The sequence below is a fragment of the Dipodomys spectabilis genome, unplaced genomic scaffold (genome assembly GCF_019054845.1).
Source record: "Dipodomys spectabilis isolate Male_0828 unplaced genomic scaffold, ASM1905484v1 ptg000363l, whole genome shotgun sequence".
Lineage (NCBI taxonomy): Eukaryota > Metazoa > Chordata > Mammalia > Rodentia > Heteromyidae > Dipodomys > Dipodomys spectabilis.
The window spans coordinates 2,063,025-2,087,533 of record NW_024871040.1 but is presented as its reverse complement, the minus strand read 5'-3'; the positions used below and the strand labels follow the sequence as shown (position 1 = coordinate 2,087,533).

The 24,509-nt window shown below is 46.4% G+C and overlaps 1 protein-coding gene across 3 annotated transcripts; it reads right to left on the bottom strand.

Annotated features, from left to right (window-relative positions):
• Positions 1-36: 36 nt before the first annotated feature.
• Positions 37-24,282, bottom strand: Ypel1 (yippee like 1). 3 transcript variants are annotated; one of them, XM_042666231.1, is made up of 5 exons: positions 24,106-24,282; positions 8,949-9,211; positions 4,410-4,453; positions 3,848-3,956; positions 37-2,101 (listed from the first exon to the last, which is right to left on the bottom strand). In XM_042666231.1, the coding sequence occupies exons 2-5, from the start codon at positions 9,063-9,065 to the stop codon at positions 2,012-2,014; spliced, it is 360 nt and encodes a 119-aa protein (XP_042522165.1). In that variant the 5' UTR covers positions 9,066-9,211; positions 24,106-24,282; the 3' UTR covers positions 37-2,011. The 3 variants fall into 3 exon arrangements, with proteins under 3 accessions (XP_042522165.1, XP_042522163.1, XP_042522164.1); XM_042666229.1 differs by having other exon boundaries at positions 8,949-9,185; XM_042666230.1 differs by having other exon boundaries at positions 8,949-9,146.
• Positions 24,283-24,509: the final 227 nt, after the last annotated feature.

Genomic DNA, 24,509 nt, shown 5'->3' with positions numbered 1-24,509 from the left:
GATCACTTCCCCTGAAGCCAGCTCACGGTCAGTTCATTTGGTTTAAAAAGGAGCTTGTATTTTGCAGACGACAGCAACATTTGATATAAGTTTTGTTGGAATTCATTACCAAGAAAAATACAAGTCATAAAAGTACTAGTAAAATTTTTCCAAGCAGTGCCATCACAAGACAATACAAAAACCAAAGTGCTCAAGTTGAAGGGGCAGTAAGCTTGCCCAGAACATAGAAAAGCTTTAAATAGAACCTTCGTATATACAAAAATGTGTCTGAAGAATTCTAAAAAAATTATCTTCCAATTTAAATGGAACATCTGTGGAGTCATGTTCAGACTGCCCTCGGCACCCAGCAGGCTGGAACACTCAAGTTTCCCTTGGTCCTCGGAGGCTGTTTTTTGCAAGAGATGTGGCAACTAGAAGGGAAGCTTGTTCTAAGAAAGTGTCTCTCTGAGTTTCAGATGGGGGATGGAAGCCATCCGCTTTACTGCATCAAGTGCTAGTAGTGAGTGAACTATCTTCAGACACCAGACCCCAGCAGCAGGAGCACTGGGTAGCTGTGGCCAGCTCTGGGACACTGCAGGGGACACAACTGTGCTAACTTAGTTCAGCTTCTGTAGGGAATTAGCACTAGAGAAAGCAACACAAGCCCAGTGCCTGTGTTGGTTCCAGAGTCTGGATTTGGGGAAAAGTTGGGGAGCTCAAACAACTAGAAGCCTATTTCTTCCTGTCCACAGGTAGTTTCAAGGGTTTTCAGGCTCTGAGCTCCTCAGCTTCCTGCTTCTCCCCTTCCTGGGTCGTTCTTCTTCCTGTCCTACCCTAAGTTAGGGACAGTCCATTGAAAACCAAAACTTATCTTGAGCCTTATTCTGAACTCCCATTTCTGCTGGTGGTCATGATATAAAATCTGTGACAGAAACAGAATTTGGGTCCTCCAAGTCAGTCCACATGATGGTGCCAGGCAGGCAGGGCACCGCACTGCACAACAAATCCTTCGTTTACTAAACGTAGGCCTGTCTCTTGACTAGCTTTTTCTAAACATTTTCAAACAATCTGGTAAAAGTTTTGAAAGTTTTTTCTTTCCTGCTGATTCTGGCCTATTTCATATGCAAACATTTTTTTCAAGTACATCCAGGGTAGAAAAATGAAACCCGACTTTGACTGATGAGCTACTCCACAAGGCCTGGCCACGCATCAGCTGCTGTACAAAACTGCTGCACAAGTCACAGCTGAGGAGGATACCCACCCCGCAAAAAGTGTACAAGCTGGTACATCAGGGATAGGCCTGTAGGCCCCTTGGGAAAACCTGCACTGGCTCGTCTGCTTTCTAGATAAGGAATCCACTGACTGAAATAAGATGCTCATTAGACACATTCTTCTCGAAGCTTATGTAAAATGTTATGAGTGGTGGTCTCTGTTTTTGAACTGGATAGAACAAAACCACTCTTGGTATATAAATGTGTTTATAATTCTGGAAGACTTTTAGGATTAAAAATGATCAGAGTGGTGGGATCACAGTGTGGCACCCTGCTGTGCTGGAGGGTTATTGAATGGACACTACACCTTTAGTAGTTTAGCTACAGGAAAAAAAAAAATAACCAATTTATGTGTTTAAGAATTGAAGGGGAAAACAAGCTACACTTATCATTCAAGCTTCTGCTCTTGAAAGCCTGCTTCTGTGGTCTTTAGGAACATGAGAAAGCAGAGCTGAAACTGTATTGAAGGCATAGGGTAGAAAGACGGTACAGGTAGATCATCAGTTGGTGAATTCTTTTTCTAGAACTTCAAAAGTTAGAAAAAGAACATTTCAAACTTTCAGAAACAACCATATATGCGAAGAGGACATAGATGGGGCTCTTTACCCAAGGAGGTGGCCCAGAGGCCTTTGAGTGTCGAAGCGTGGCTAGCCTGCGAAGTTCAAGTTCAAGAAACACTGCCATCCAGGATGCGGTGTCTCCATTACATTCACAATCTCTTTCACAAAATAGTATTCAAGAGGGAATGGCAAGTTTCCACTTTACTCCCAACCATTGTCTTTGATCATGTGGGCCAGCTCAATAATAAATTTTCCTTCCTTATATTTCTGACTGCTCTCAAAGGCATGTTCCTTGGGAGGAAAAACAAAAGTAGAGAGAGGCATTCAGGACAAAATAGTTTCATTTTTCAACTTCCTTACATTTATTACATTATCTCTGAATGCTTAGTGTGCTGACTCAAAGTCCTTTGGGGCAGCACAGATGACCTTGTATTCTTGCTTTTTTTTTTTGCTAGTCCTGGAGCTTGAATTCAGGGTACTGGCCCTGAGCTCCTATTGTTGAAGGTTAGTGCTCTACCATTTGAGCCATAGTGCTACTTCCAACTTTTTCTGAGTAATTTATTGGAGATAAGAGTCTCATGAACTTTGCTGCCTGGGCTGGCTTCAAACCACGATCCTCAGATCTTAGCCTCCTGAGTAGTTAGGATTACAAGTGTGAGCCACTGATACCCAGTGTACTCTTACTCTCTCTTTTTTTTTTTTTTTGCCAGTCATGGGGCCTGAACTCTGGGCCTAGGCACTGTCCCTCAGCTCTTCAGCTCAAGGCTAGCGCTCTACCACTTGAGACACAGCGCCACTTCCAACTTTTTTCTTTTTGCTTATGTGGTGCTGAGGAATTGAACCCAAGGCCTCATGCATGCAAGGCAAGCGCTCTACCACTGAGCCACCTTCCCAGCCCCTGTACTCCTGCTCTTAACCTATTTACGAAGCTTGGGATCTGGCTCATTGGAAGAGTGCATGCCTAAGAAACTGGATTTGATTCCCAGCATCATAAAAATCAATACATAAGTAAAAAGTAAAATCTATTTCCTGAGCATGTACTATATGAGCAGAGCAATTTAGGAGTATGGAGAGTAATGTTAATACAGAGTGATATAAACAGGTCAAAGGTGCTCAAGTCAGAACACAATAGACATAGACAATGGGGTAAGTCTGTCTGATGGACAGAGAAGTGATCCCAATGGTTGTAGCAATGGAGAGCTGTACAGGGCACAGTGGCCAGGAAGGGAGGCAGAGACTATGGAGGGCATTTACCAGGTGGAAGCAATGAGGATGTGCAAGCCTCATGGAGTGTTATCTCTGTGGCCCCTAACAGCTCATGGGGAATCGGGGGACTTGAAGAAAGAAAGCGCAAACAACCCGGACGTAAAATTCATAGCCCCAGAGAATGTGCAGGGCAGGCCTCTCAGTGCCATACTAGGTGGGGCATCTATAAGATGGCTGGTTGGCTTCTGCTGGGAAAGAAGCTGGGCAGAGGGAGAGGGCTGGAAGCAGTTAGAATAGGTATTCACAGACTCTCTAAGCTGATGTGGCCCAGGGGGAAGAAAGACAGTGACACTGGCCTCTGCGGTGAGGCGTGCAGGGACCTCAGAATGCTGGAAACAGGGAGAGGGGAGGTCAGGTCTGCCTGTCTGCCTGCCTTTCCTTCCTTCCTTCCTTCCTGCCAGCCCTGGTGCTTGAACTCAGGGCCTGGGCACTGTCCCTCAGCTCTTCAGTTCAAGGTTAGCACTTTACCACTGGAGCCACAGTGGTAAAGTGCTTGCCTTGCACGCATGAGGCCCTGAATTTGATTCCTCAGCACCACATAAACAGAAAAAGCCAGAAGTGGCTCTGTGGTAGAGCGCTAGCCTTGAACTGAAGAGCTGGGGGACAGTGCCCAGGTCCTGAATTCAGAACCCATGACCAACCAAAAAAAAAAAAAGCTAAATGGGGGGGTGGGTATGGCTTAAGTGTAGAGCACCTGCCCAGCAGGTATAAAGCCTTGAATTCAGACACTAGTACTAGAAGAAAAAATAAGGAAGAAGAAGTAATACTCACATATTTCCATCCAAGTGTGGTCTTGCAGTTTTCGCAATAGATGTCTGCAACTGCATGCAGGCCAGTTAGAAGGACCCTCTCCTCAGCAGGGCCACAGCCCACATTCACCCTGCAGAGACATGCAATGTCTCTTAAAGTTTACCAGAAACAGAACATTCTAAAGATCAGCACTACTTTCTCAGCTTTCTACACCCCTCTCCCCCCACTTTTTTTTGTCTTCCGTGCTGGGGAACAAATTCCAAGTGCTCTTAATGCTGAGCTTTGCCTCAGTCTAGGACCATCTTGGTCTAGAACCACCTCAACATGCGGTAGGTTTGTGTGCTAGGGATTAAACTCTCAGATAAAACCATCACACTTTCAGAACCTCCCAAACATCAGGAGACTGAATTCTTTGAAAGGTCTTCTCAACGCATCAACGGGGTAATTCTAGACTGCAGGCAGCATTCCACCTTCACATTCCAGTGGGATTAACTGAACAGGTACATGGGGAAGGAAGGGTGGATGCCTTCTCACAGGGACCCTGGCTACCTGCCAGACAGACTTCAGACATGCAGGTACTCACACGGAATTGAAGAGGTAGGCTCGTCCCTGGCTTCCCTGAAAGGACTGCAAAGAAGAAGAAGGTGTTAGGAGACTTCTACGACACCCTGGCTGGTGAGTTCTGCATCCCAGAATGAATAAAGAGCAAGGTGAGAGACACTCTGACTCAGGTGGTGAATGCCTGCCAAAGGCACTATCTCTACAGGACCACTGGACTGTGCAGCCGCTCCACTAGCCCCATCAGGACAACTTACATATCCTCTCCTTCAAACTCCACCCCTAGTAGGAAGGGTTATTAAAAGAACTAATGTTGCATTTGCAAATGACTGGATTATACAAATGATGCAGAGCTGAGCTCCGTGATGTGCATCTGTAGTCTCAGCTACTATTAAACGCAGGAGGATTCTTTTTTTTTTTTTTTTTGGGTCCGGTCGTGGGCCTGAACTCTGGGCCTGGGCGCTATCCCTCAGCTCTTCAGCTCAAGGCTAGTGCTCTACCACTTGAGCCACAGCGCCACTTCCGGCTTTTTTTCTTTTTGCTTATGTGGTGCTGAGGAATCGAACCCAGGGCCTCGAGCATGCAAGGCAAACGCTCTACCACTGAGCCACCTTCCCAGCCCCCATGCAGGAGGATTCTTAAAGCCCAAGAGTTTCAAACTGGTCTGGACAACATAGTCAGACTTCATGTTAACTAAATAAATAAGCTGAGCACTGGTGGCTCATGCCTATAATTCTAGCTACCTGGAAGGCTGAGATCTGAAGATCATATTTCAAAGCTAGGCTGGACAGGAAAGTATGTGAGACTCTTATCTTCAATTAACCCCCCCCCAAAAAAAAGGAGCCAGAAATGGAGTTGTGGCTCAAGTGGTAGAGTACCAGCCTTGAGCACAAAAGTTCAGGGACAGCTCCCAGGCCCTGAGTTCAAGCCCCAAGACTAGCAAACAAACAAAATAGAAAAAAAAATAGCTGGGTGATGGTGGCTCACACCTATAATCCTAGTTACTCAGGAGGCTAAGATGGGAGGATCGAGGTTTGAAGTTAGTATGATCAGACAAACTAGAAAGACACTTATCTGTAATTAACAGCAAAAAGCCAGAAGTGGAGGTGTGGCTCAAGTGACAGATCACTAGCCTGGAGTGAAAAAAGCCAAAGCAATGTGAAGCCCTGAGTTCAAGCCCCAGTATCAGCAAAAATAAATAATGCAGCCAAAAATAAATAATGCCTATAATCCTAGCTACTCAGGAAGCTGAGATCTGAGGATCATGGTTCAAAGCTAGCCCAAGCAGGAAAGTCCATGAAATTCTTATCTCCAATAAACCATCAGAAAACCGGAAGTAGCACTGTAGTTCAAGTGGTAGAGTGCTAGCCTTGAGCTGAAGAGCTGAGGGACAGTGCTCAGGCCCAGAGTTCAAGCCCCATGACCAACAAAAAAAAAAAAAAGGAGAAAAAAAAATAATGCGAATAAATTTATCAATATCTATCCACATTCATCCATGTATGTGTGTATGTATTTGCCTATAACCTTGGTACAAATTTAAGAGAGAAAAATGATGACTAGGACACAATTTGAGAATATCAAAATGTGACAAGAATGGTCACTATTAATGCTCATAGTAAAAACTAAAAGGGTCAGATGCCCATGATAAGCGAGTGGACCATGACACTCACACACACGATTCATGCAAGTTGAGGATGGTATGGAAACTCATAAACTGTTAAGAGTGACTTTTGAGTCCTTTATTTAGAGTAAAAAGGAATGAAGGTAGCTGCTGTCAGAAGGAGAAAAATAATTCTCACTGCCGCAGTGCTGGGGATTGAATCTAGGGCCTTGTGCATGCTAGGCTTTAAAAAAAATAATAATTTTTTTGGATAGTCTTATTAGATAGCTCAGGCTGGCCTGGAACTCATGATCCTCTTGTTTCTACCTCTAAAGATTAAAGATGTATACTACTATCCCCAGTTCTGTAGACATTTATGATGGCCATTTGTTTTCTTCTTTTTAATGATTTTTTTTTTGGGGGGGGGGGGGTGGTCCGGTCGTGGGGCCTGAACTCTGGGTCTGGGCGCTGTCCCTCAGCTCTTCAGCTCAAGGCTAGCGCTCTACCACTTGAACCACAGTGCCACTTCCAGTTTTTCTTTTTGCTTATGTGGTGCTGAGGAATCGAACGCAAGGCCTCAGGCATGCAAGGCAAGCACTCTACCACTGAGCCACATTCCCAGCCCATTTTTAATGATTTTTGAACTTAGGGCTTAGCTCAAGTGTAGCCTAGGCAGGCCTGGAACAAATGATCTTCCTGCCTCATCAGCTTGTTAGTGTATCTAGTATAGGCCACCACAGAGGACAATTTTTAAAAAGCAAATGAATGAATAAATATATAAAACACCACAGCCCTCAGTTGACCTAGATAGATATCTAACCTGAGCACAAAATAAACCTTTCTTTGAAGCCACTGAGATTTGGGAAGAAATTTTTCTACTTCACTTGTAAGGAATATTTGGGTTGTTTTGATTCTAGTGCTGAGGATCAAACCACATGCCAAGCAAGAGCTCTATCACTGAACTACAGCCCAGCAGGAGTGCTATATATGCTAAAAATATTTATTTATTTATTTATGGCTAGTCCTGAGGCTTGAACTCAAGGCCTGGGTGCTGTCTCTGAGCTTTCACTCAAGGCTACCATATGAGCCACAGTGCCACTTTGGGCTTTTTCTGAGTAGTTTGGGAGATAAGAGTTTTATGGAAGCTGGGTGCCAGTGGCTCACGCCTGTAATCCTAGCTACCCAGGAGGTTGAGCTCTGAGGACCACAGTCAAAGCCAGCCTGGGCAGGAAAACTCCGTGAGACTTCTATCTCTAAAAAACCACTCAAACTGGAAGTGGTGCTGTGGCTCAAGTGGTAGAGTTGAAGAGCTAAGGGACAGTGTCTAGGCCCAGAGTTCAAGACCCACAACTGACCAAAAAAAAAAAAAAAAGTCTCATGGACTTTCCTGCCAGGGCTGACTTCAAATTGCGATCCTCAGATCTCAGCCTCCTGCGTATCTGGGATTACAGGCGTGAGCCACTAGCACCCAGCTGTGGTTTTGATTTTAAAATAAGGCTTTCACACTTAAAGGGTGTATCTTCTTGCATGTTTTCTTTGAGCTTATTATGTAATAATTGCCTTATAGGCTTTTCAGAATGTCTCCCTTTTGTCATCTATTCTGCAATCCTTAGTTTTTCTCAGGGCTTAGATCTGTGATCGGTGTGAGTTAGATTCAAACCTTTAGAGTTCAGGGAGGCCAACTTCTATCACTTAAGGCTAGAAGATAAATGTTTAGGTTTTGCAGGCAGTTGAATGTTTGCCTCAAATATTCTATTATGATATAAAATTAGTTTAGGTGACTAGAAACCAATGAGCGCTCCTGTGACCCAATAAACCTTTCCACGGCCAGCTGGAGTGCCAGGCGAGACTTAGTAGAAGGAAGTTAGATCATTGGAGGCAAGCCCTTGAAGGGGATATTGGGACTTTGACCTCATCCTCTATTTGTTCTCCAACCTCCATGAGGTGAGCACCTTCCTCCTCCACATGCTCCCACCATGATGTGCAATCTTGCCTTGGAGCCAACTGACAGTGGACTAAAAATAAACCTTTCCTCTTATTAAACTGATTATTTCATGCATCTTTTTTTTTTGTTTGTTTCTTTTTGGTGCTGGTGATGAACCCAAGGCCTTGTGTGCATTAAGTAAGCACTCCATCTCTGAGATGCATCCAGCCTTAATCATTTTTCTGAGCTATATCTTTCCTTCTAAATCATTTTGAGCTTTATAAATATCTTAGTTCTGGGCTGGGAATATAGCTTAATGGTAGAGTGCTTGCCTAGCATGCATGAAGCCCTGGGTTCGATTCCTTAGTACCACATACACAGAAAAAGCCGGAAGTGGCACTGTGGCTCAAGTGGTAGAGTGCTAGCCTTGAGCAAAAGAAGCTCAGGGACAGTGCCCAGACCCTGAGTTCAAGCCCCAGGACTGGCAAAAAAAAAAAAAAAAGTCTTGGTTCTGTTATTATTTACCTATTTCTTTTTTTTTTTTTTGTCGGTCCTGGGGCTTGAACTCTGGGCCTGGGCGCTGTCCCTCAGCTCTTCAGCTCAAGGCTAGCGCTCTACCACTTGAGCTACAGCGCCACTTCCGGTTTTCTGGTGGTTTATTGGAGATAGGAGTCTCACAGTCTCTCCTGCCCGGGCTGGCTTTGAACCTCGATCCTCAGATCTCAGCCTCCTGAGTAGCTAGGATTACAGGCGTGAGCCACCAGCGCCCAGCATTATTTACCTATTTCTACATATTCTCTAGATTTCATTTGATTCTTCTAAATTCTGCAATTTCACATTCGTTTCACTGGTCTGACAAAGAACTGACTCATCGTGTTAGCCCTCCTCTCAACCCGCCCACTGTAACACTGTCACATTTAATCACACAAAACTTCCATCAATACTGGCTTGAAGACTCTAAACCTTAAAAGTCACATGATGACTAACCCACGAGAATAACCAATTGCTAAGCGAGTGAGCAGAGGGACCTAACTACTTGCCTTGGAGATGAGCTCGTCGTGATTGGCCAGGTGGGCTCTGCAGTGGATGCAGCTGTAAGTTCGGTGACAGTTGGGCAGATAAGCTTGGAAAGTTTTGGATTTGGTCATTTTCACCATCTCTGCTGGGCACTCTTCACTCAGCTCGGGGCTGGCACTGGCAGAGCTGCGGCTCTGCTGGATTCTCTGACAAAAGAAACACTGGAAAATGCACACAAGAGCCGCCGTTGTTCCACACAGCTGGGACAAGAGAAAAAGGTTACAACCTGTAACAAATCAAGACAAGGCTGTGCGTTATAGACAGACTCAAACACAGTAAGGCACAATGCTTAGGATTCATGTCTCTTGAAGAATGGGGAGAGGGGGCTGGGAAGGTGGCTCAGTGGTAGAGCGCTTGCCTTGCATGCATGAGGCCCTGGGTTTGATTCCTCAGCACCACATAAGCAAAAAGAAAAAAGCCAGAAGTGGCGCTGTGGCTCAAGTGGTAGAGTGCTAGCCTTGAGCTGAAGAGCTGAGGGACAGCGCCCAGACCCAGAGCTCAGGCCCCTCGACCGGACCCCCCCCCCAAAAAAAAAAAAAAAAAAGAATGGGGAGAGGGGCCAGACTAGAGGTTAAAGATATTTTAGGTTGTTTTTTTTTTTTATGTATGCTCGTTCTAGGGCTTGAACTCAAAGCCTGGGCGCTGTTCCTGACCTTTTCCCTCAAGGCCAGCACTCTTACCACTTTGACCCACTTCCGGTTTTCTGGTGGTTAATTGGAGGTAAGAGTCTCACAGATTTCCTGCCCAGGCTGGCTCTGAACTGAGACCCTCACTCAGCTCTCAGCCTCCTTAGTAGCTAGGATTACAGGTGTGAGCCACCAGCTACCCCGCTTAAGATCTCTGCTTTTGTTTTATTTCTTTTGTACTGATACTAGCACTTGAACACAGGGCCTAGATGCTGTCCCTGTGGGGTTTTTTTTGTTGTTGTTTTTATTTTGCAGGTAGGGCTTGAACTCATGGCTCAGGCACTGTCTTTGAGATTCTCTTGCTCAAGGCTAGGGCCCTACCATATGAGCCATAACTCCACTCCTGGTTTTTTTTTTTGTTGTTAATTTACTGGGGATAAGAGTCTTACAGACCTTCCTACCTGGACTGGCTTTGAGCCATGATCCTTAGATCTCAACCTCCTAAGTAGCTAGGATTATAAGCATCAGCTACCAGCACCTGGCTATTCCTAACTTTTTAAATCAAAGTTGATGTGCTACCACTTGAGCCACAGCTCCACTTCCCACTTTTTGGTGGTTAATTAGAGATAAGAGTCTCATAGACTTTTCTGCCTGGGCTGGTATTTTGTCTTTATTTTTGTTTTGGTCAGTCGTGGAGCTTGAACTCTGGGCTTCGGTGCTGTCCCTGCGCTCTTCAGCTCAAGGCAATCGCTCTATTGCTTGAGCCACAGCGCCACTTCTGGTTTTCTAGTGTTGTTTTTTTTTTGGGTCCGGTCGTGGGGCCTGAACTCTGGGCCTGGGCGCTGTCCCTCAGCTCTTCAGCTCAAGGCTAGCCCTCTACCACTTGAGCCACAGCACCACTTCCGGCTTTTTTCTCTTTGCTTATGTGGTGCTGAGGAATCGAACCCAGGGCCTCATGCATGCAAGGCAAGCGCTCTACCACTGAGCCACCTTCCCAGCCCCCGGTTTTCTAGTGTTTTATTGGACTTTCCTGCCCAGGCTGGCTTTGAACCACAATCCTCAGATCTTAGCCTCCTGATTAGCTAGGATTACAGGCGTGAGCCATCGGCATTGGCTTTATTTTTATGTTTAATGTTTTATGTAGTGCTACAGATCAAATACAAGGCCCTATTCATGTTAAGCACATGTTCTATCACTGGGGTAAATCCTCAGTCTAAAATCTAGCTCTTTAAATGTACAAGATACTAATAGTGACATGAGTTACTGTTAATTACTCCACATTTATTAAGAAGAGGCAAGTGGGCTACTTTACATACAAATCAGAAAAATTGAAAGTCTGACTCACACTTGCAATCAGAAGGCTGAGATCTGAGGATTGTGGTTCAAAGCCAGCCCAGGGAGGAAAGTCTGTGAGACTCATCTCCAGTTTAACCACCAAAAAGCTGGAAGTGGAGGTGTGTCTTCAGTGGTAAAGTACAAATCTTTTTTTTTTTTTTTGGGGGGTCCGGTATGGGGCCTGAACTCTGGGCCTGGGCACTGTCCCTTAGCTCTTCAGCTCAAGGCTAGCGCTCTACCACTTGAGCCACAGCGCCACTTCCGGCTTTTTTCTTTTTTCTTTTTGCTTATGTGGTGCTGAGGAATCGAACCCAGGGCCTCAGGCATGCAAGGCAAGTGCTCTACCACTGAGCCACCTTCCCAGCCCCTAAAGTACAAATCTTGAGCTTTAAAAACAAACAACAACAACAAAGCTCAAGGACAGTGCCAGGCCCATAGTTTAAGTCCCAGGATTGATAGCAAAAAAACAAAAAAAAAGATTGGATCAAAAACATGCTATAGAGGCTGGGGAAGTGGGTCATGCTGGCTGTAATCCTAGCTAATCAGGAGGCTAAGATCTGAGGATTGTGGTTCAAAGCCAGCATGCTTCCCATGCATGAGGCCCTGGGTTCGATTCCTCAGTACAACATAAGCAGAAAAAGTCGGAAGTGGTGCTGTGGCTCAAGTGGTAGAGTGCTAGCCTTGAGCTGAAGAGCTGAGGGACAGAGCCCAGGGCCAGAGTTCAGGCCCCACAACTGGCCAAAAACAAAAACAAAAACAAACATGCTATAGCATGTTTGGTTTCATGGTATAGCATGAAAGAAGATGTAGACAGCAAGATCCCATGAGCCTACTGGTGCTGGATATATCCCAAATCCTGGACTTGACTCAAAACACTATGATACTTATATGAGAGATGGATCTAGTATTAACTAATCTTCTGGTTTTTGCTGTTTAACTGAAAATGACTGTCATGGACTTTCCTGCCTGGGCTGGCTTCGAACCATAATCCTTAGATATCATCCTTCTGAGTTTTTTTTTTTTGGTCGGTCGGAGGACTTGAACTCTATAGGCTTACGCACTGTACTGTCTCTGAGCTCTTAGCTCAAGGCTAGCAATCTACCACTTGAGCCACAGAGCCACTTCTGGCCTGTTCTGTTTATGTGGTGCTAAGGAATCGAACCCAGGGCCTCATGCATGGGAAGCAAGCACTCTACCACTGAGCCACCTTCCCAGCCCCTTCTGAGTTGCTAGGATTATAAGAGAACCACTAGTGCCCAACCAAGTACATATCTAGTATGGAGGAATTATCTGTATCCCCAACCTGAGAAATCACCACAGTAAGGACAAAAATATGGCTAGAGGTGTAACTCAGGGGGAAAGAGTGCTTGCCTAGCATGTGGGGGCCCAGGTTTTGAGCCTTAGGAGGAGGAGGAGCAGCAGCAGCAGCAGCACCACCACCACTACCACCACTACCACAAAACCATCAAACCTGCAGGAAACAATAGTATCAAGGAAGGGAAAAGACAAGCCACAGAAATGGACTCACAAAAACTTCCTATTCAAGGCGCTGTACACAGGGAAGGAAATAGTTCTGCTTCTTGTTTTATTTATTTATTTATTTATTTTGGTCTGGTCGTGGGGCCTGAACTCTGGGCCTGGGCACTGTCCCTCAGCTCTTTAGCTCAAGGCTAGCGCTCTACCACTTGAGTAACAGGGCCACTTCCGGCTTTTCTCTTTTTGCTTATGTGGTACTGAGGAATCGAACTCAGGGCCTCAGGCATGCAAGGCAAACGCTCTACCACTGAGCCAACTTCCCAGCCCTGCTTCTTGTTATATTTATAGGAATAAATGATAAGCTTGGGAATAGCAAACAAGAAAGTATGGCCTTGCAGGTATAGAAAATAACATAAGTAGAACTTCTAAAAATCAACTTCAAAAAGTCCTGGAACACAATGAGCTTAACAAGATTAAGATACAGAGGAATTAGGAAACTTGAACAGAAGTCAGAGTAATTAATGATGAGGGATCTTCCCAAACTGAAGGACATAAATACACAGACCTAAGAATGTCAAGCAAGAAGTGTAAAAATGAATCCATGGCTAGGCACTTAATAATAGAATTCCAAAGGAAATTTGAAAAGTTTTATGGGGCTGGGAAGGTGGCTCAGTGGTAGAGTGCTTGCCTTGCATGCATGAGGCCCTGGGTTCGATTCCTCAGCACCACATAAGCAAAAAGAAAAAAGCCGGAAGTGGCGCTGTGGCTCAAGTGGTAGAGCGCTAGCCTTGAGCTGAAGAGCTGAGGGACAGCGCCCAGGCCCAGAGTTCAGGCTCTCCCCCCCCAAAAAAAAGTCTTAAACATATGCAGGAGTGCAGGAAAAAAAAATGAATCAACAGAACAGCTTCCCAAGAAAAACAATGAAACTTACAAGGCTGTGAAAAAGTATCATTAAGTTCTGTTCCAGATAAATACCTTTCAAGAATTAGAGCAACTGTGGTAGGGAGGTCAAGAGCTTGAGGCCAGTCTAAGTTACAGAGTAAGACTTAGCAAGCACACCTTGACTTCAAATCAGTCTAGCCAAAAATGCAAGAATGGAAAATACAATGGTTACTATGTAGATAAAGGGAAATCATTATCGTCTAGGGCCTTTAAAAAGATACAGGCTGGGCTCCAATGCCTCACTCTTGTAATCCTAGCTACTCAGGAGGCTGAGATCTGAGGATCCCAGTTCAAAGCCAGCCAGGGCAGGAAAGTCTGTGAAACTCTTATCTACAATAAACCATTAGATAACTGTAAGTGGTGCTGTGGCTTAAGCGGTAGAGGGCTTGCCTTGAGATGAAGAGCACAGGGACAGCACCAAAGGCTAGAGTTCAAGACCCACAACACCTCCCCCCCCAAAAAATAATACAACTGTTGGGGCTAGGAAAGTGGCTCAGTGGTAGAGTGTTGGGAAGGTGGCTCAGTGGTAGAGCACTTGCCTTGCATGCATGAGATGAGGCCCTGGGTTCAATTCCTCAGCACCACATAAGCAGAAAAAGCTGGAAGTGGCACTGTGGATCAAGTGGTAGAGCTGTAGCCTTGAGCTGAAGACAGTACCTTGGTTCAGAGTTCAGGCCCCACAACCACCAAAAATAAAAAAAATAAAATATGATGGGGGCCGGGGGGGGGGAGGGGTGGGAGGCGGCTGGGAATGTGGCTTAGTGGTAGAGTGCTTGCCTAGTATGCATGAAGGCCTAGGTTCAATTCCTCAGTACCACATAAACAGAAAAAGCTGGAAATGGTGCTGTGGCTCAAGTGGTAGAGTGCCAGCCTTGAGCTATCTTAGTGTCTGCAAATTCTCTGAGCTATCAAATTATCTACCACAGTACCCTGTGTGACTGTGAAGTCTCAACTGCCCAAGTGGGTGCCATAATCCCACAATCAAGCAGTCGACTCTAAATCCCAGGCACCTTCTGCTATTCAAGCCCCTGAGAGGATCTTCTAACCATTCCCACCCTATGCGTCAAGCAGAAAATGGTGCCCTCCTGTCATCTAGGAGCCAGTGGAGGCCAACTCCTAGATTCCCTCCCAAATCTGGTATTGCTCTAACTGGCAATTCTCTATTTCCCTATTGCTCCCAGCACAGACACCACCATGAGGCACCCTCCCTGCCAGGAGACTTCCTCCTCTTGTTCCCTTATCCACTCCTGGCTGTCCACATAGCATGGTGCCAATTGCTACTGGTTGATTTTTTAGATGTGGGACAGATGTAGCCACACACTCCATTCTTGCTCTGCCCCTCTGCCTACTTGCTTCTTTGACTTTCGGATTCCTCCTGGAAAGTGACCACACTGCTATGTGGACTGGAGGAAGAACATCAATTCAGTGACCTTAACGATCATTACAAAGGTCCCCAGTTTCCAACCAGAAATCCCAGACAGCCCTGACCTTCTTTGGAGACTTTCAGACAGGCTTCACCCTCGGCATCTTCACCTGAAGAGCCTGTCTGGGCTCCAGTGCTCCTAAGGTCCCTCCTATTACAGCTTATACTGAGTCTGGACTATTCTCAGCACTCACTGTCAGCCCTTCAAAAGGCAGGGCTGCGACTCACTAGACAGCTCCTTCAGATAAGTGTCAAGTCACCTCAGACCTAATGGCCACTCTCATCACCAGCTTTCACGTTCCTGCCACACACCAGCAAGGCTGCAGTGTCTGACAGGCTTGTCATGCTGTGTCCTATTGAGTCATTGAAACTCTTCTTAAATTTTTCTTTCAGTACTGAGGATTCTGAACTCAGGGCTTGAGCCATGCTGCCAGCTTACCTGCTAGCTTTTAAACTAGGCATAGGCTGTTGCATTGGAGGAATCACAGCCAAGAAAAGCAACCAATGTACAAAGGGACTCTTTACATTAAGATCTATTGAACAAGCTGGCGTCGGTGGCTTATACCTGTAATACTAGCTACTCAGGAGGCTGAGATCTGAGGATCATGGATCAAAGCCAGCCTGGCAGGAAACTCCATGAGACTGTTATCTCCAATTAACTGGAAGTGGTACTGTGGCTCAAATGGTAGAGCACTCATCCTGAGCTGAAGAGCTGAGGGATAGTGCCCAGGCACAGAGTTCAAGCCCTATGACTGACAAAAAAAAAATCTATTGACAAACTAGGAACTATTTTAAAGTAAGCTCAAGGCAAATGCTGGACAATTCACTCAGTGGAGTCAAAGTCTCCCACAAGGCACTGTGGGGCCTCTGAATCCAGAGGACAGCTTCTTTCCCCTCAACAGACATTGCTGTGCAGTAAGTTTTTGGAAGCAAAATCAATTCTTTGGATTCCAGAAGTTTCTCTCCTAAAATAAGAACACAAAATTATTTTAAGAAAATGTGAATCAGACTCATGTCCATATGGTGTAGTTACCCTATTTCTAAAGACAGAAACACGGAAGAAGAAATCCAAGGCCTAGGAGCTTTTGATCTCTAATGGGATGAGATACAGACTGCCGAGAGCCACAAACACCCCTTCCTTCCTCTCAACCTCCCCTCAGAGGTGCTCACCCCAGATACCCTCATTAACCTGGCAGGTGAGCTTGGTCCCTTCTTAAGTTCACTTGTAGAACCTTCCAGGTTGTCAGTTGAAGACCACTAGGCATACAGACAGTGAGCATACTGGTGTCACGGGCTCCAGAATAAAACAGAACCCGAGCCACTGCTGGGCTTGACCAAGACATTGCTGGTGTGCCAGATGGACCCAATTCCAGAAAACAGAGGGACAAAATGATACAGCAAGCCGGGTGCTGGTGACTCACACCTATAATCCTAGCTACTCAGGAGGCTGAGATCTGAGGATCACAGTTCAAAGCCAGCCCAGGCAGGAAAGTCCATGAGACTCTCATGGACTCTCCAATAAACTACTTAGAAAAGGCCAGAAGTAGCACTGTGGCTCAAGTGGTAGAGTGCTAGCCTTGAGCAGAAGCAGCTCAGGGACAGTGTCCAGGTCCTGAATCCAAGCCCCAAGACAAGAAAGAAAGAAAGAAAGAAAGAAAGAAAGAAAGAAAGAAAGAAAGAAAGAAAGAAAGAAAGAAAGAAAGAAAGAAAGAAAGAAAGAAAGAAAGAAAGAAAAGAAAAGCAAGCAAGCAGAATCCTAGTTAGGCCTCCTGGGTTAGGGATATCAGGTCCATCTCCCCACACAGGAGAGAAAAGCAACCACAGAGGTGAGTGATGAGAGCTGCCCTTCTTTCCTCTCCACAGAACAGGCTTTCCTGAGCCTGGTTTCGCCTCTCCCACCGCTCACTGGCAAGAACTGCCCTAGGGATTAAAAAGGTAAAAGGATCACATCATCAGCCAGAGAAGGACAACAGATTAAACTACCAGCTCGAGGAACAGGAAATGGAGTGGTTCCCTAACGGCCAAAGCTGACACTACGTTCAACAGTTCACTGGGTAAGAACCACACAAGGCAGCAACAATCTTAAGAGATGTGTTTGTCGTAGTCCTCCTATACAGATGGGGCAAACAAAGGCCCAGAACCATGGGGCAATCTGATCGAGGCTACATAGCTAGTAAGCTGTGGAGCTAGACATAAAGCCAGAGTCCACAGCTTGACCACTGTGTCTGTAGACACATGTGTCTCCAGAAGAAAAACTTTATTCACTCATCAATGTAAACTGAAGGCACACTGGTCATCTGTCTTCTATCTAGTAGGTTGATTATGCTTTAAAAACAAAAAAGAGGGCTGGGAAGGTGGCTCAGTGGTAGAGCACTTGCCTTGCATGCCTGAGGCCCTGGGTTCGAGCCTGAGGCCCTGGGTTCGATTCCTCAGCACCACATAAGCAAAAAGAAAAAAGCCGGAAGTGGTGCTGTGACTTAAGCGGTAGAGCGCTCGCCTTGAGCTGAAGAGCTGAGGGACAGCGCCCAGGCCCAGAGTTCAGGCCCCACGACCGGACCCAAAAACAAAAACAAAAAAGAAATTGGAGTCAAGTGTAGTGGCATATGCCTATAGTTTTAGTATCTTGGAGACCAAGGTGAGAAGATTATGAATTTGAGGCCAACCTAGGATATGTAAGTCCTCTGAAGGAAGTCTTGCTAAACACCAAGACCCTCCCCCTCAAAAAATGGGCAATGTATGATGGTATATGTCTATAGTTTCAGCTACTCAGGAGGCTGAGAGGCTTGAGGCAGGTCTGAGTCCTGGCCTGGGTGACATAGTGAAATCTGTTTTGTTTTGTTTTCTGTCAGTTGTGGGTTTGAACTCAAGGCCTGGGCAATGACCTTGAGCTCTTTCACTCAAGGCTATTGCTCTACCACTTTGAGCTACAGGGCCACTTCCAGTTTTTTGATGGTTAATTGGAGATAAGCGTCTCAGAGACCTTTCCTACCAGGGCAGGCTTTGAACTTCGATCCTCAGATCTCAGCCTCCTGAGAAGCTAGGATTACAAGTGTGAGCCACCAGTGCCCAGTGTGATATCTGTCTTTTAAGGGAAGAAAAGCTTATAAGGTTACTAGCAAAGGCCAGCTGACGTAGCCACTTAAGAGCCCCCAAAGCATTCAGGGGCCCACATACCCAAACCACCTCATCATTTCCAGATTGGCTTGTTATATACAAAATGGCTGGATGAAGGTAGTGACTATATGGCCTTTAATAACCCAAATTATAACCATCTAATTTGAAGCAAGAGGCTAGCCCTAATAAACATGTACAAGGTCAGGTACAGTAATCACCTCTGTAATCCCAGCTACTTGGGAGGTGGAAATTGGGAGGAATTTGAAGCTAGCTTGAGCAAAAAGTTAGTGAGACCCCCTCATCCCCAAACTCGATCACTAAGTGGTATGTGCCTGTCTATCGCATCGATGTGGTCCAGGCTGGCAAGGCTATAAACATGAGACTTTAAATACTCTAGGAAGTGGTGTGGTAGCTCAAGTGGTACAGCGCTCACCTTGAGCTGAAGAACTGAGGGACAGCGCTCAGGCCCAGAGTTCAAGCCCCACAACTGACCAAAAACAAAACAAAAAAAAAACAACCCACCAAAACAAAACTCTAAAACTACTCAAGAACTGGAGGATCGATGTTCAAAGCCAGTCCAGGTTAAAGTTTGCAAGACTCATCAATTAACCAGCAAAAAAAAAAAATCTACTTGAAGCATGACTCAAGTGGTAGATTGCTAGCTATGAAGCCCAAAATAAAACAAACAAAAACTAAAGCAAAAAGGGCTGGGAGTCAAGTGGAAGAGCACCTGCTTAACAAGAGCCCTTGTACCAAACACACAAGTACACCAAGTGTCAGAAACACTTCCAATGTGGGCCTCAAAAAAGGCACAGAGGGCAGTTTTCTTGTCACTTAAAAAAATTTTTTTCCCCTATGCTGGTATTGAAGCTTGAACTCAGGGCTTCAAACTCTTGCTCAGCCTTTTCTACCCATAGTTAGTATTCTACTAGTTGAACCACACCTCCACTTCCTAGTTAAGTGGAGATTAAAAGTCTGGACACTTTGTTTGCCTGAGATGCCTCTGAACAGTGATTCTCAGATCTCAGCCTCCTGAGTAGCTAGGATTATAAGCATGAGCCACTGGCACCAGGCTATAACTTTATAACTTGGTACTAAGTACATATACTGACTATTCAAACTCAGTTCATGCAGTCATAGGCATGAGAAGCCTGCAAGGAAAATTTGCCTCTGGTAGCAGCAGCTTCCACACACATACACACTATACACTCTCTCTCTCTCTCTCTCTCTCTCTCTCTCTCTCTCCCTCCCTATTTGAATCTCAAGATGACAATTCTTCCTCTACATTTTGGACACTGTAGGCTTGGTAGAGCACAGGCTCTCCTGGGAAGGGACTCTACTCCTCTTCTACCTACTGGTTCAGATACCTCTGCCATTTGAGGCCCACCATGTCTTCCAGCTATCTTCCTACCAAGTCCAAGTCTCACATTCTCCATCTCCCCACAAGGCTAATGATGTATTTGTTCTTGGCCTTTTTTGTTGTTGTTGGTTATGGGGCTTGAACTCAGGGCCTGGGCACTGTCCCTAAGCTTTTTCCCTCAAGGCTAGTTCTCTACCACTTTGAGCCACTGCACCACTTAACAGTTTTCTGGTAGTTATTTGGAGATAAGAGTATGCACTTTCCTGCCAAGGCTGGCTTTGAACTGTGATCCTCAGACCTCAGTCTCCTGAGTAGCTAGGATTACAGGCATGAGCCACCAGTGCCTGGCTTGGCCTATCTTTAAGAACCTTCAATATAAGCCTGGCACGGGTGGCTCACGCTTGTAATCCTAGCTACTCAGGAGGCTGAGATCTGAGGATCGAGGTTCAAAGCCAGCCCGGGCAAGAAAGGCCCTGAGACTCTTATCTCCAATAAACCACTAGAAAACCGGAAGTGGTACTGTGGCTCAAGCGGTAGAGCACTGGCTTTGAGCTGAAGAGTTCAGGGACAGCGCCCAAGCCCAGAGTTCAAGCCCCACAACCGACAAAAAAACAAAAACAAAAAACCTTCAATATTCACTAACTTTTATACTTTCCCATAGCCATAGCCTGAAGCATATCCTAGAAGATGTACCTAGTTTCCTTGCAAACAAGTAGGGTGAAGATATAAACACGGTATACAAGCCTATCCTAGAACACTAGATTGAATAGGAGGAAAAGAGATTGCTCAGTAGCTTATACCAGTAATCCTAGCTACTCACTCAGAAGGCTGAGATCTGAGGATTAAGGTTCAAAACCAGTCCAGGGAAGGAAACTGTGAGACTCCAATCTACCACTGAGCTACCCTCCCAGCCCCTAATCTTTTTTTTTTTGGTACTGGAGATCCAACCCAGGACATTGCACTTGCTAGGCAAGCACTTTGCCAATGACCTAGATCCCAGCCCACAAACTGACATGTTGAATTGAACCCCTTAGGGGCAAGAGTGCTTGCCCTTGCATGCATGAGGCCCTGGGTTCAATTCCTCAGCACCACATAAGCAGAAAAAGCCAGAAGTGGTGCTGTGGCTTAAGTGCTAGCCTTGAGCTGAAGAGCTGAGGGACAGCGCCCAGGCCCAGAGTTGAGGCCCCACCAAAAAAAAGATATTTGGAGGTAGAGGGGAAAGAATGATGGGAAGAATGACACTGATCAAAATATGCACATAAGTTGACACTTTTTTAAATCTCTTTTTTGTTTTTTTTTTTTGGTCGTGGGGCCTGAACTCTGAGCCTGGGCTCTGTCCCTCAGCTCTTCAGCTCAAGGCTAGTGCTCTACTACTTAAGCCACAGTGCCACTTCTGGCGAGAAAAAAAAAAAAACAACACATGAAAACCACATGCTTTTCCACCCTCTCCTGCCCTGCCCTACTCTTTTTTTTTTTTTAATTTTTTATTGTAAAGATACTATACAGAAGGTTACAGTTACATGAGTAAGGTACTGAGTACACTTCCTATTGAGCATTGTTACCCCCTCCATTGTTTTCCCCCTACCATCCCTTCCCTCCCTACCTTCCCCAGGTTCTTTTTTTTTTTTTTTTTAATTGTGATTAAGTGATTACATAATTTCCCAAATTTCACAGTATTGTGGAATAATGATGCTCATTTAAAGTCACAAGTTCATTCTAACTTTCCTGGAGCAAATTGTCTATCATGGTCTATAACATATAATGGTGTACATATATACACCATACATGTGATCAGCAGCATGGGGATATTTAGTAGTGGGAGTTCTTTGTTTCTTAAGTCCTGTTAGTTCTGTCGTATCACATAACCTGCCCTACTCTTTAACACAAGTGCTGTGTTGCTTAGAGAAGACAGGCAGAAATCAGAGGACATATGTTAACACAGAAACACTGGTGTCAACATAAACAACTTTAGTGCTTTACAACTTAGTACTTCAAAATGGAAAGACCAAGTGCCCTGAGTTTAAAGAATGGACCAAGGAGTCAGGCGCCGGGGGCTCATGCCTGTAATCCTAGCTACTGAGGAGGCTGAGATTGCAGTTCAAAGCCAGCCCGGGCAGGCAAATCCGTGAAACTCTTTTTTTTGTTGGTCGTGGGGCTTGAACTCTGGGCCTGGGCGCTGTCCCTCAGCTCTTCAGCTCAAGGCTAGCGCTCTACCACTTGAGCCACAGCACCACTTCTGGCTTTTTTTTCTTTTTGCTTATGTGGTGCTGAGGAATTGAATCCAGGGCCTCATGCATGCAAGGCAAGCACTCTACCACTGAGCCACCTTCCCAGCCCCTTCGTGAAACTCTTATCTCCAATAAACCACTAGAAAACCGGAAATGGTGATGTGGCTCAAGTGCTCTCCTTCAGCTGAAGAGCTGAGATACAGTGCCCAGGCCCAGAGTTCAAGCCCCACGACGGACAAAAAAAAAAAAAAGAATGGACTAAGGTCGCTTTTTGTGCCAGTCCTGGGGCTTGAACTCAGGGCTTGGGTGCTGTCCCTGAGCTTTTGTGCTGAAGGTTAACACTACCACTTGAGCCATACCTCTACTTCTGTTTTTTTTTTTTTTTTTTTGGGGGGGGGTTGGTAGTTAATTGGAGGTAAGAGTGCACACAATTTCTTGCCCAGGCTGGCTTTAAACCATGATCCTCGATCTCAATCTCCTGAGTAGCAAAGATTTACAGAGATGAGAAAAAAAATGTCCAACCCAGGTTATTTATTATTATTTTTTAACCTCATGTAAGGTGGTGTAACAAGGGGAAAAACAGGATGTGGATGTATAATGAAACAACAGTATTATCTATGTAACTTTTTTTTTTTTTTTTTTTGCCAGTCCTGGGGCTTTAACTCAGGGCCTAGGCACTGTCCCTGAGCTTCTTTAGTTCAAGGCTACCACTCTACCACTAGAGCCACAGCACCACTTCTGGCTTTTTCAACTTATGTGGTACTAAGGAATCGAACCCAGGGCTTCATGCAGGGCAGGCAACACTACCACTAGCCACACTCCCAGTCTCTTATTGGTGCTGGGGATGGGAGCCAGGGCTTCATTCAATAACTGCTCTACCACTAAGGTTCATCTCAGCAACTTTACAACAGGTAGGTATGTGTGTGTGTGTGTGTGTGTATTGGGGCTTGAACTCAGGGCCTGGGTGCTATCCTTTAGGCTTTTTTTTTTTGGGGGGGGGGGGGCGGTTCTTACAGCTTCTCCTGCTTGAGCTTGGCTGAAATCTCAATTCTCAGATCTCAGCCTTCCCAATAGCTAGCAGTACAGGTGTGAACTACCAGTGCCCAGCCCCTTTACAACTTTCATGTAAATCTAAAGGTATTCCAAAATGAGTTTATTTTTAGCAGAGACTAGCAGTATATCCAGTAGTAGAGCACTTGCCCAACATACATGGGTTTGATTCCCTAGCACCAATACAAAAACAAACAATAAATGGAACTATTGTTCGGATTGGTAACTAAGATCATTTATTTTTGTGTGTGTTGTAGCTGTTGTCTGTGGGGCTTGAACTCAAGGCTTAGGTCTTGTCTCTGGTCTCTGAGCTTTTTTCCTTAAGGCTAGTGCTACTTAGAGCCACAGTGCCACTTCTGGTTTTCTGGTGGTTAATTGGAGATAAGAGTCTCATGTACTCTCCTGCCAGGCTGGCTTTGAACCATGATCCTCAGATCTCAGTCTCCTCACTAGCTAGGATTACAGGCGTGAGCCGTGGCACCAGGTGATAGGTATGTTTTATATTGCCATGAAGGAGAGGAAGAAAGAGGAGGAGGAGGAGGAGGAGGAATAATAATAATAATAAGAAGAAGAAGAAGAAGAAGAGGAGGAGGAGGAGGAGGAGGAGGAGGAGGAGGAGGAGGGGAGAGGGAGGAGGAGGAGAGGAGGAGGAGGAAGGGAAAGGAGAGGAGGAGGAGGTGGTGGTGGTGGTGATGGCAACTGAATCCAGAGGGCTTGGGGTGGGGAAATTATTATCTAAAGTTGAATTTCTGCAGCTTTCTACTTAGCATATAATGGAGATAAATACATTTGTGGCCCTGTGCTAGAGGCTCACACCTGTAATCCTACTCAGGAGGCTGAGATCTGAGGATCATGGTTCGAAGCCAGCTGAAGCAGAAAAGTCTAGAGATGCTTACCTCCAATTAACCACCCCACACCCGGAAATGTAGCTGTGCCTCAAGTGTAGAGTACCAGCCTTGAGCAAAACAAAGCTAAAAGGCAGTGCCCAGGCCTTGAGTTCAAGCCCCAGTACCGGTACAAAAGCCAGCCAGCAAAAAGGACAGTAAGTTGTGGCAGGCACCGCGGAAGTGGCGGAGGCTCGCCCATCCACTGTCCCCAACGCTCACATTTGGGGAATCTGTGCATTAACAAAGCCGAGTGTGGCACACAAGGACAACAGCTCATCCTCGCTATGATTTCCATATGAACAACTCGAAAGCGTCTCCTCCCGTCTTAGGAAGCACTCCCTTATTGGAGACATCTTTGTCCTCATTTGTCTCCTCAACTGTGTGCTTTAAAGGAGGGAGGGAAAGCAGGATCGCTAGGCATCTGCTTTACTTTCTGTAAATCTTTTCACCGCTGGGGAAGGCGGGGGGGGGGGGGCCTGGGGGGGAGAGGGGAGAACCACACATCGGATTCGGGGGTCGGCTCTCAGAAGTGAGCTATCAGCACGTCGAGAGACAACCGTCAACGGCCCGCGCCGCGCGCGCCCCCGCCCGCCCCGGAGCCCAACAGGTGCTTCCCGGGCCCGCCCGCAGCCCCGCAGTCACCACCCAAGACCCCGAATGGAGGCCCGCCGGTACTCACGGCCGCTCGGCGGTCCGCGCTCCGGCCCGCAGCGCCCATTCGGCCCGGGCCCTGGTCAGCGCGGGCTTGGCTCTCAGGCGGCCCCGGCGCTGCCCAGGACTCGATCCAGCCGTTGGCGCCCTGGCAGGGCGCGAGACATCCTCCCGCCGCCGCCCCGCGGGCCGCCTGCCCTTTGTTTTGGAGCCACGGCCCGGCCTAGCCGCCGTTAACGGCCTCCGAACGCGGCGCTGGCCAATCAACACGCCGTGCCTGCCCGCGCTCCGCCCTTTCCCTCCCCCTCCCCGGCTCCCGCGTCCGGGCCCTGCGTCCTCCGCGCTGGGGAGCGGGTTCGAGTCCCACCCGGTGGGGCGGGCGGGGCTGCACGTGCCGCGGGGCGCGCCTCGCCGCCATTGGCTGATCCGCCA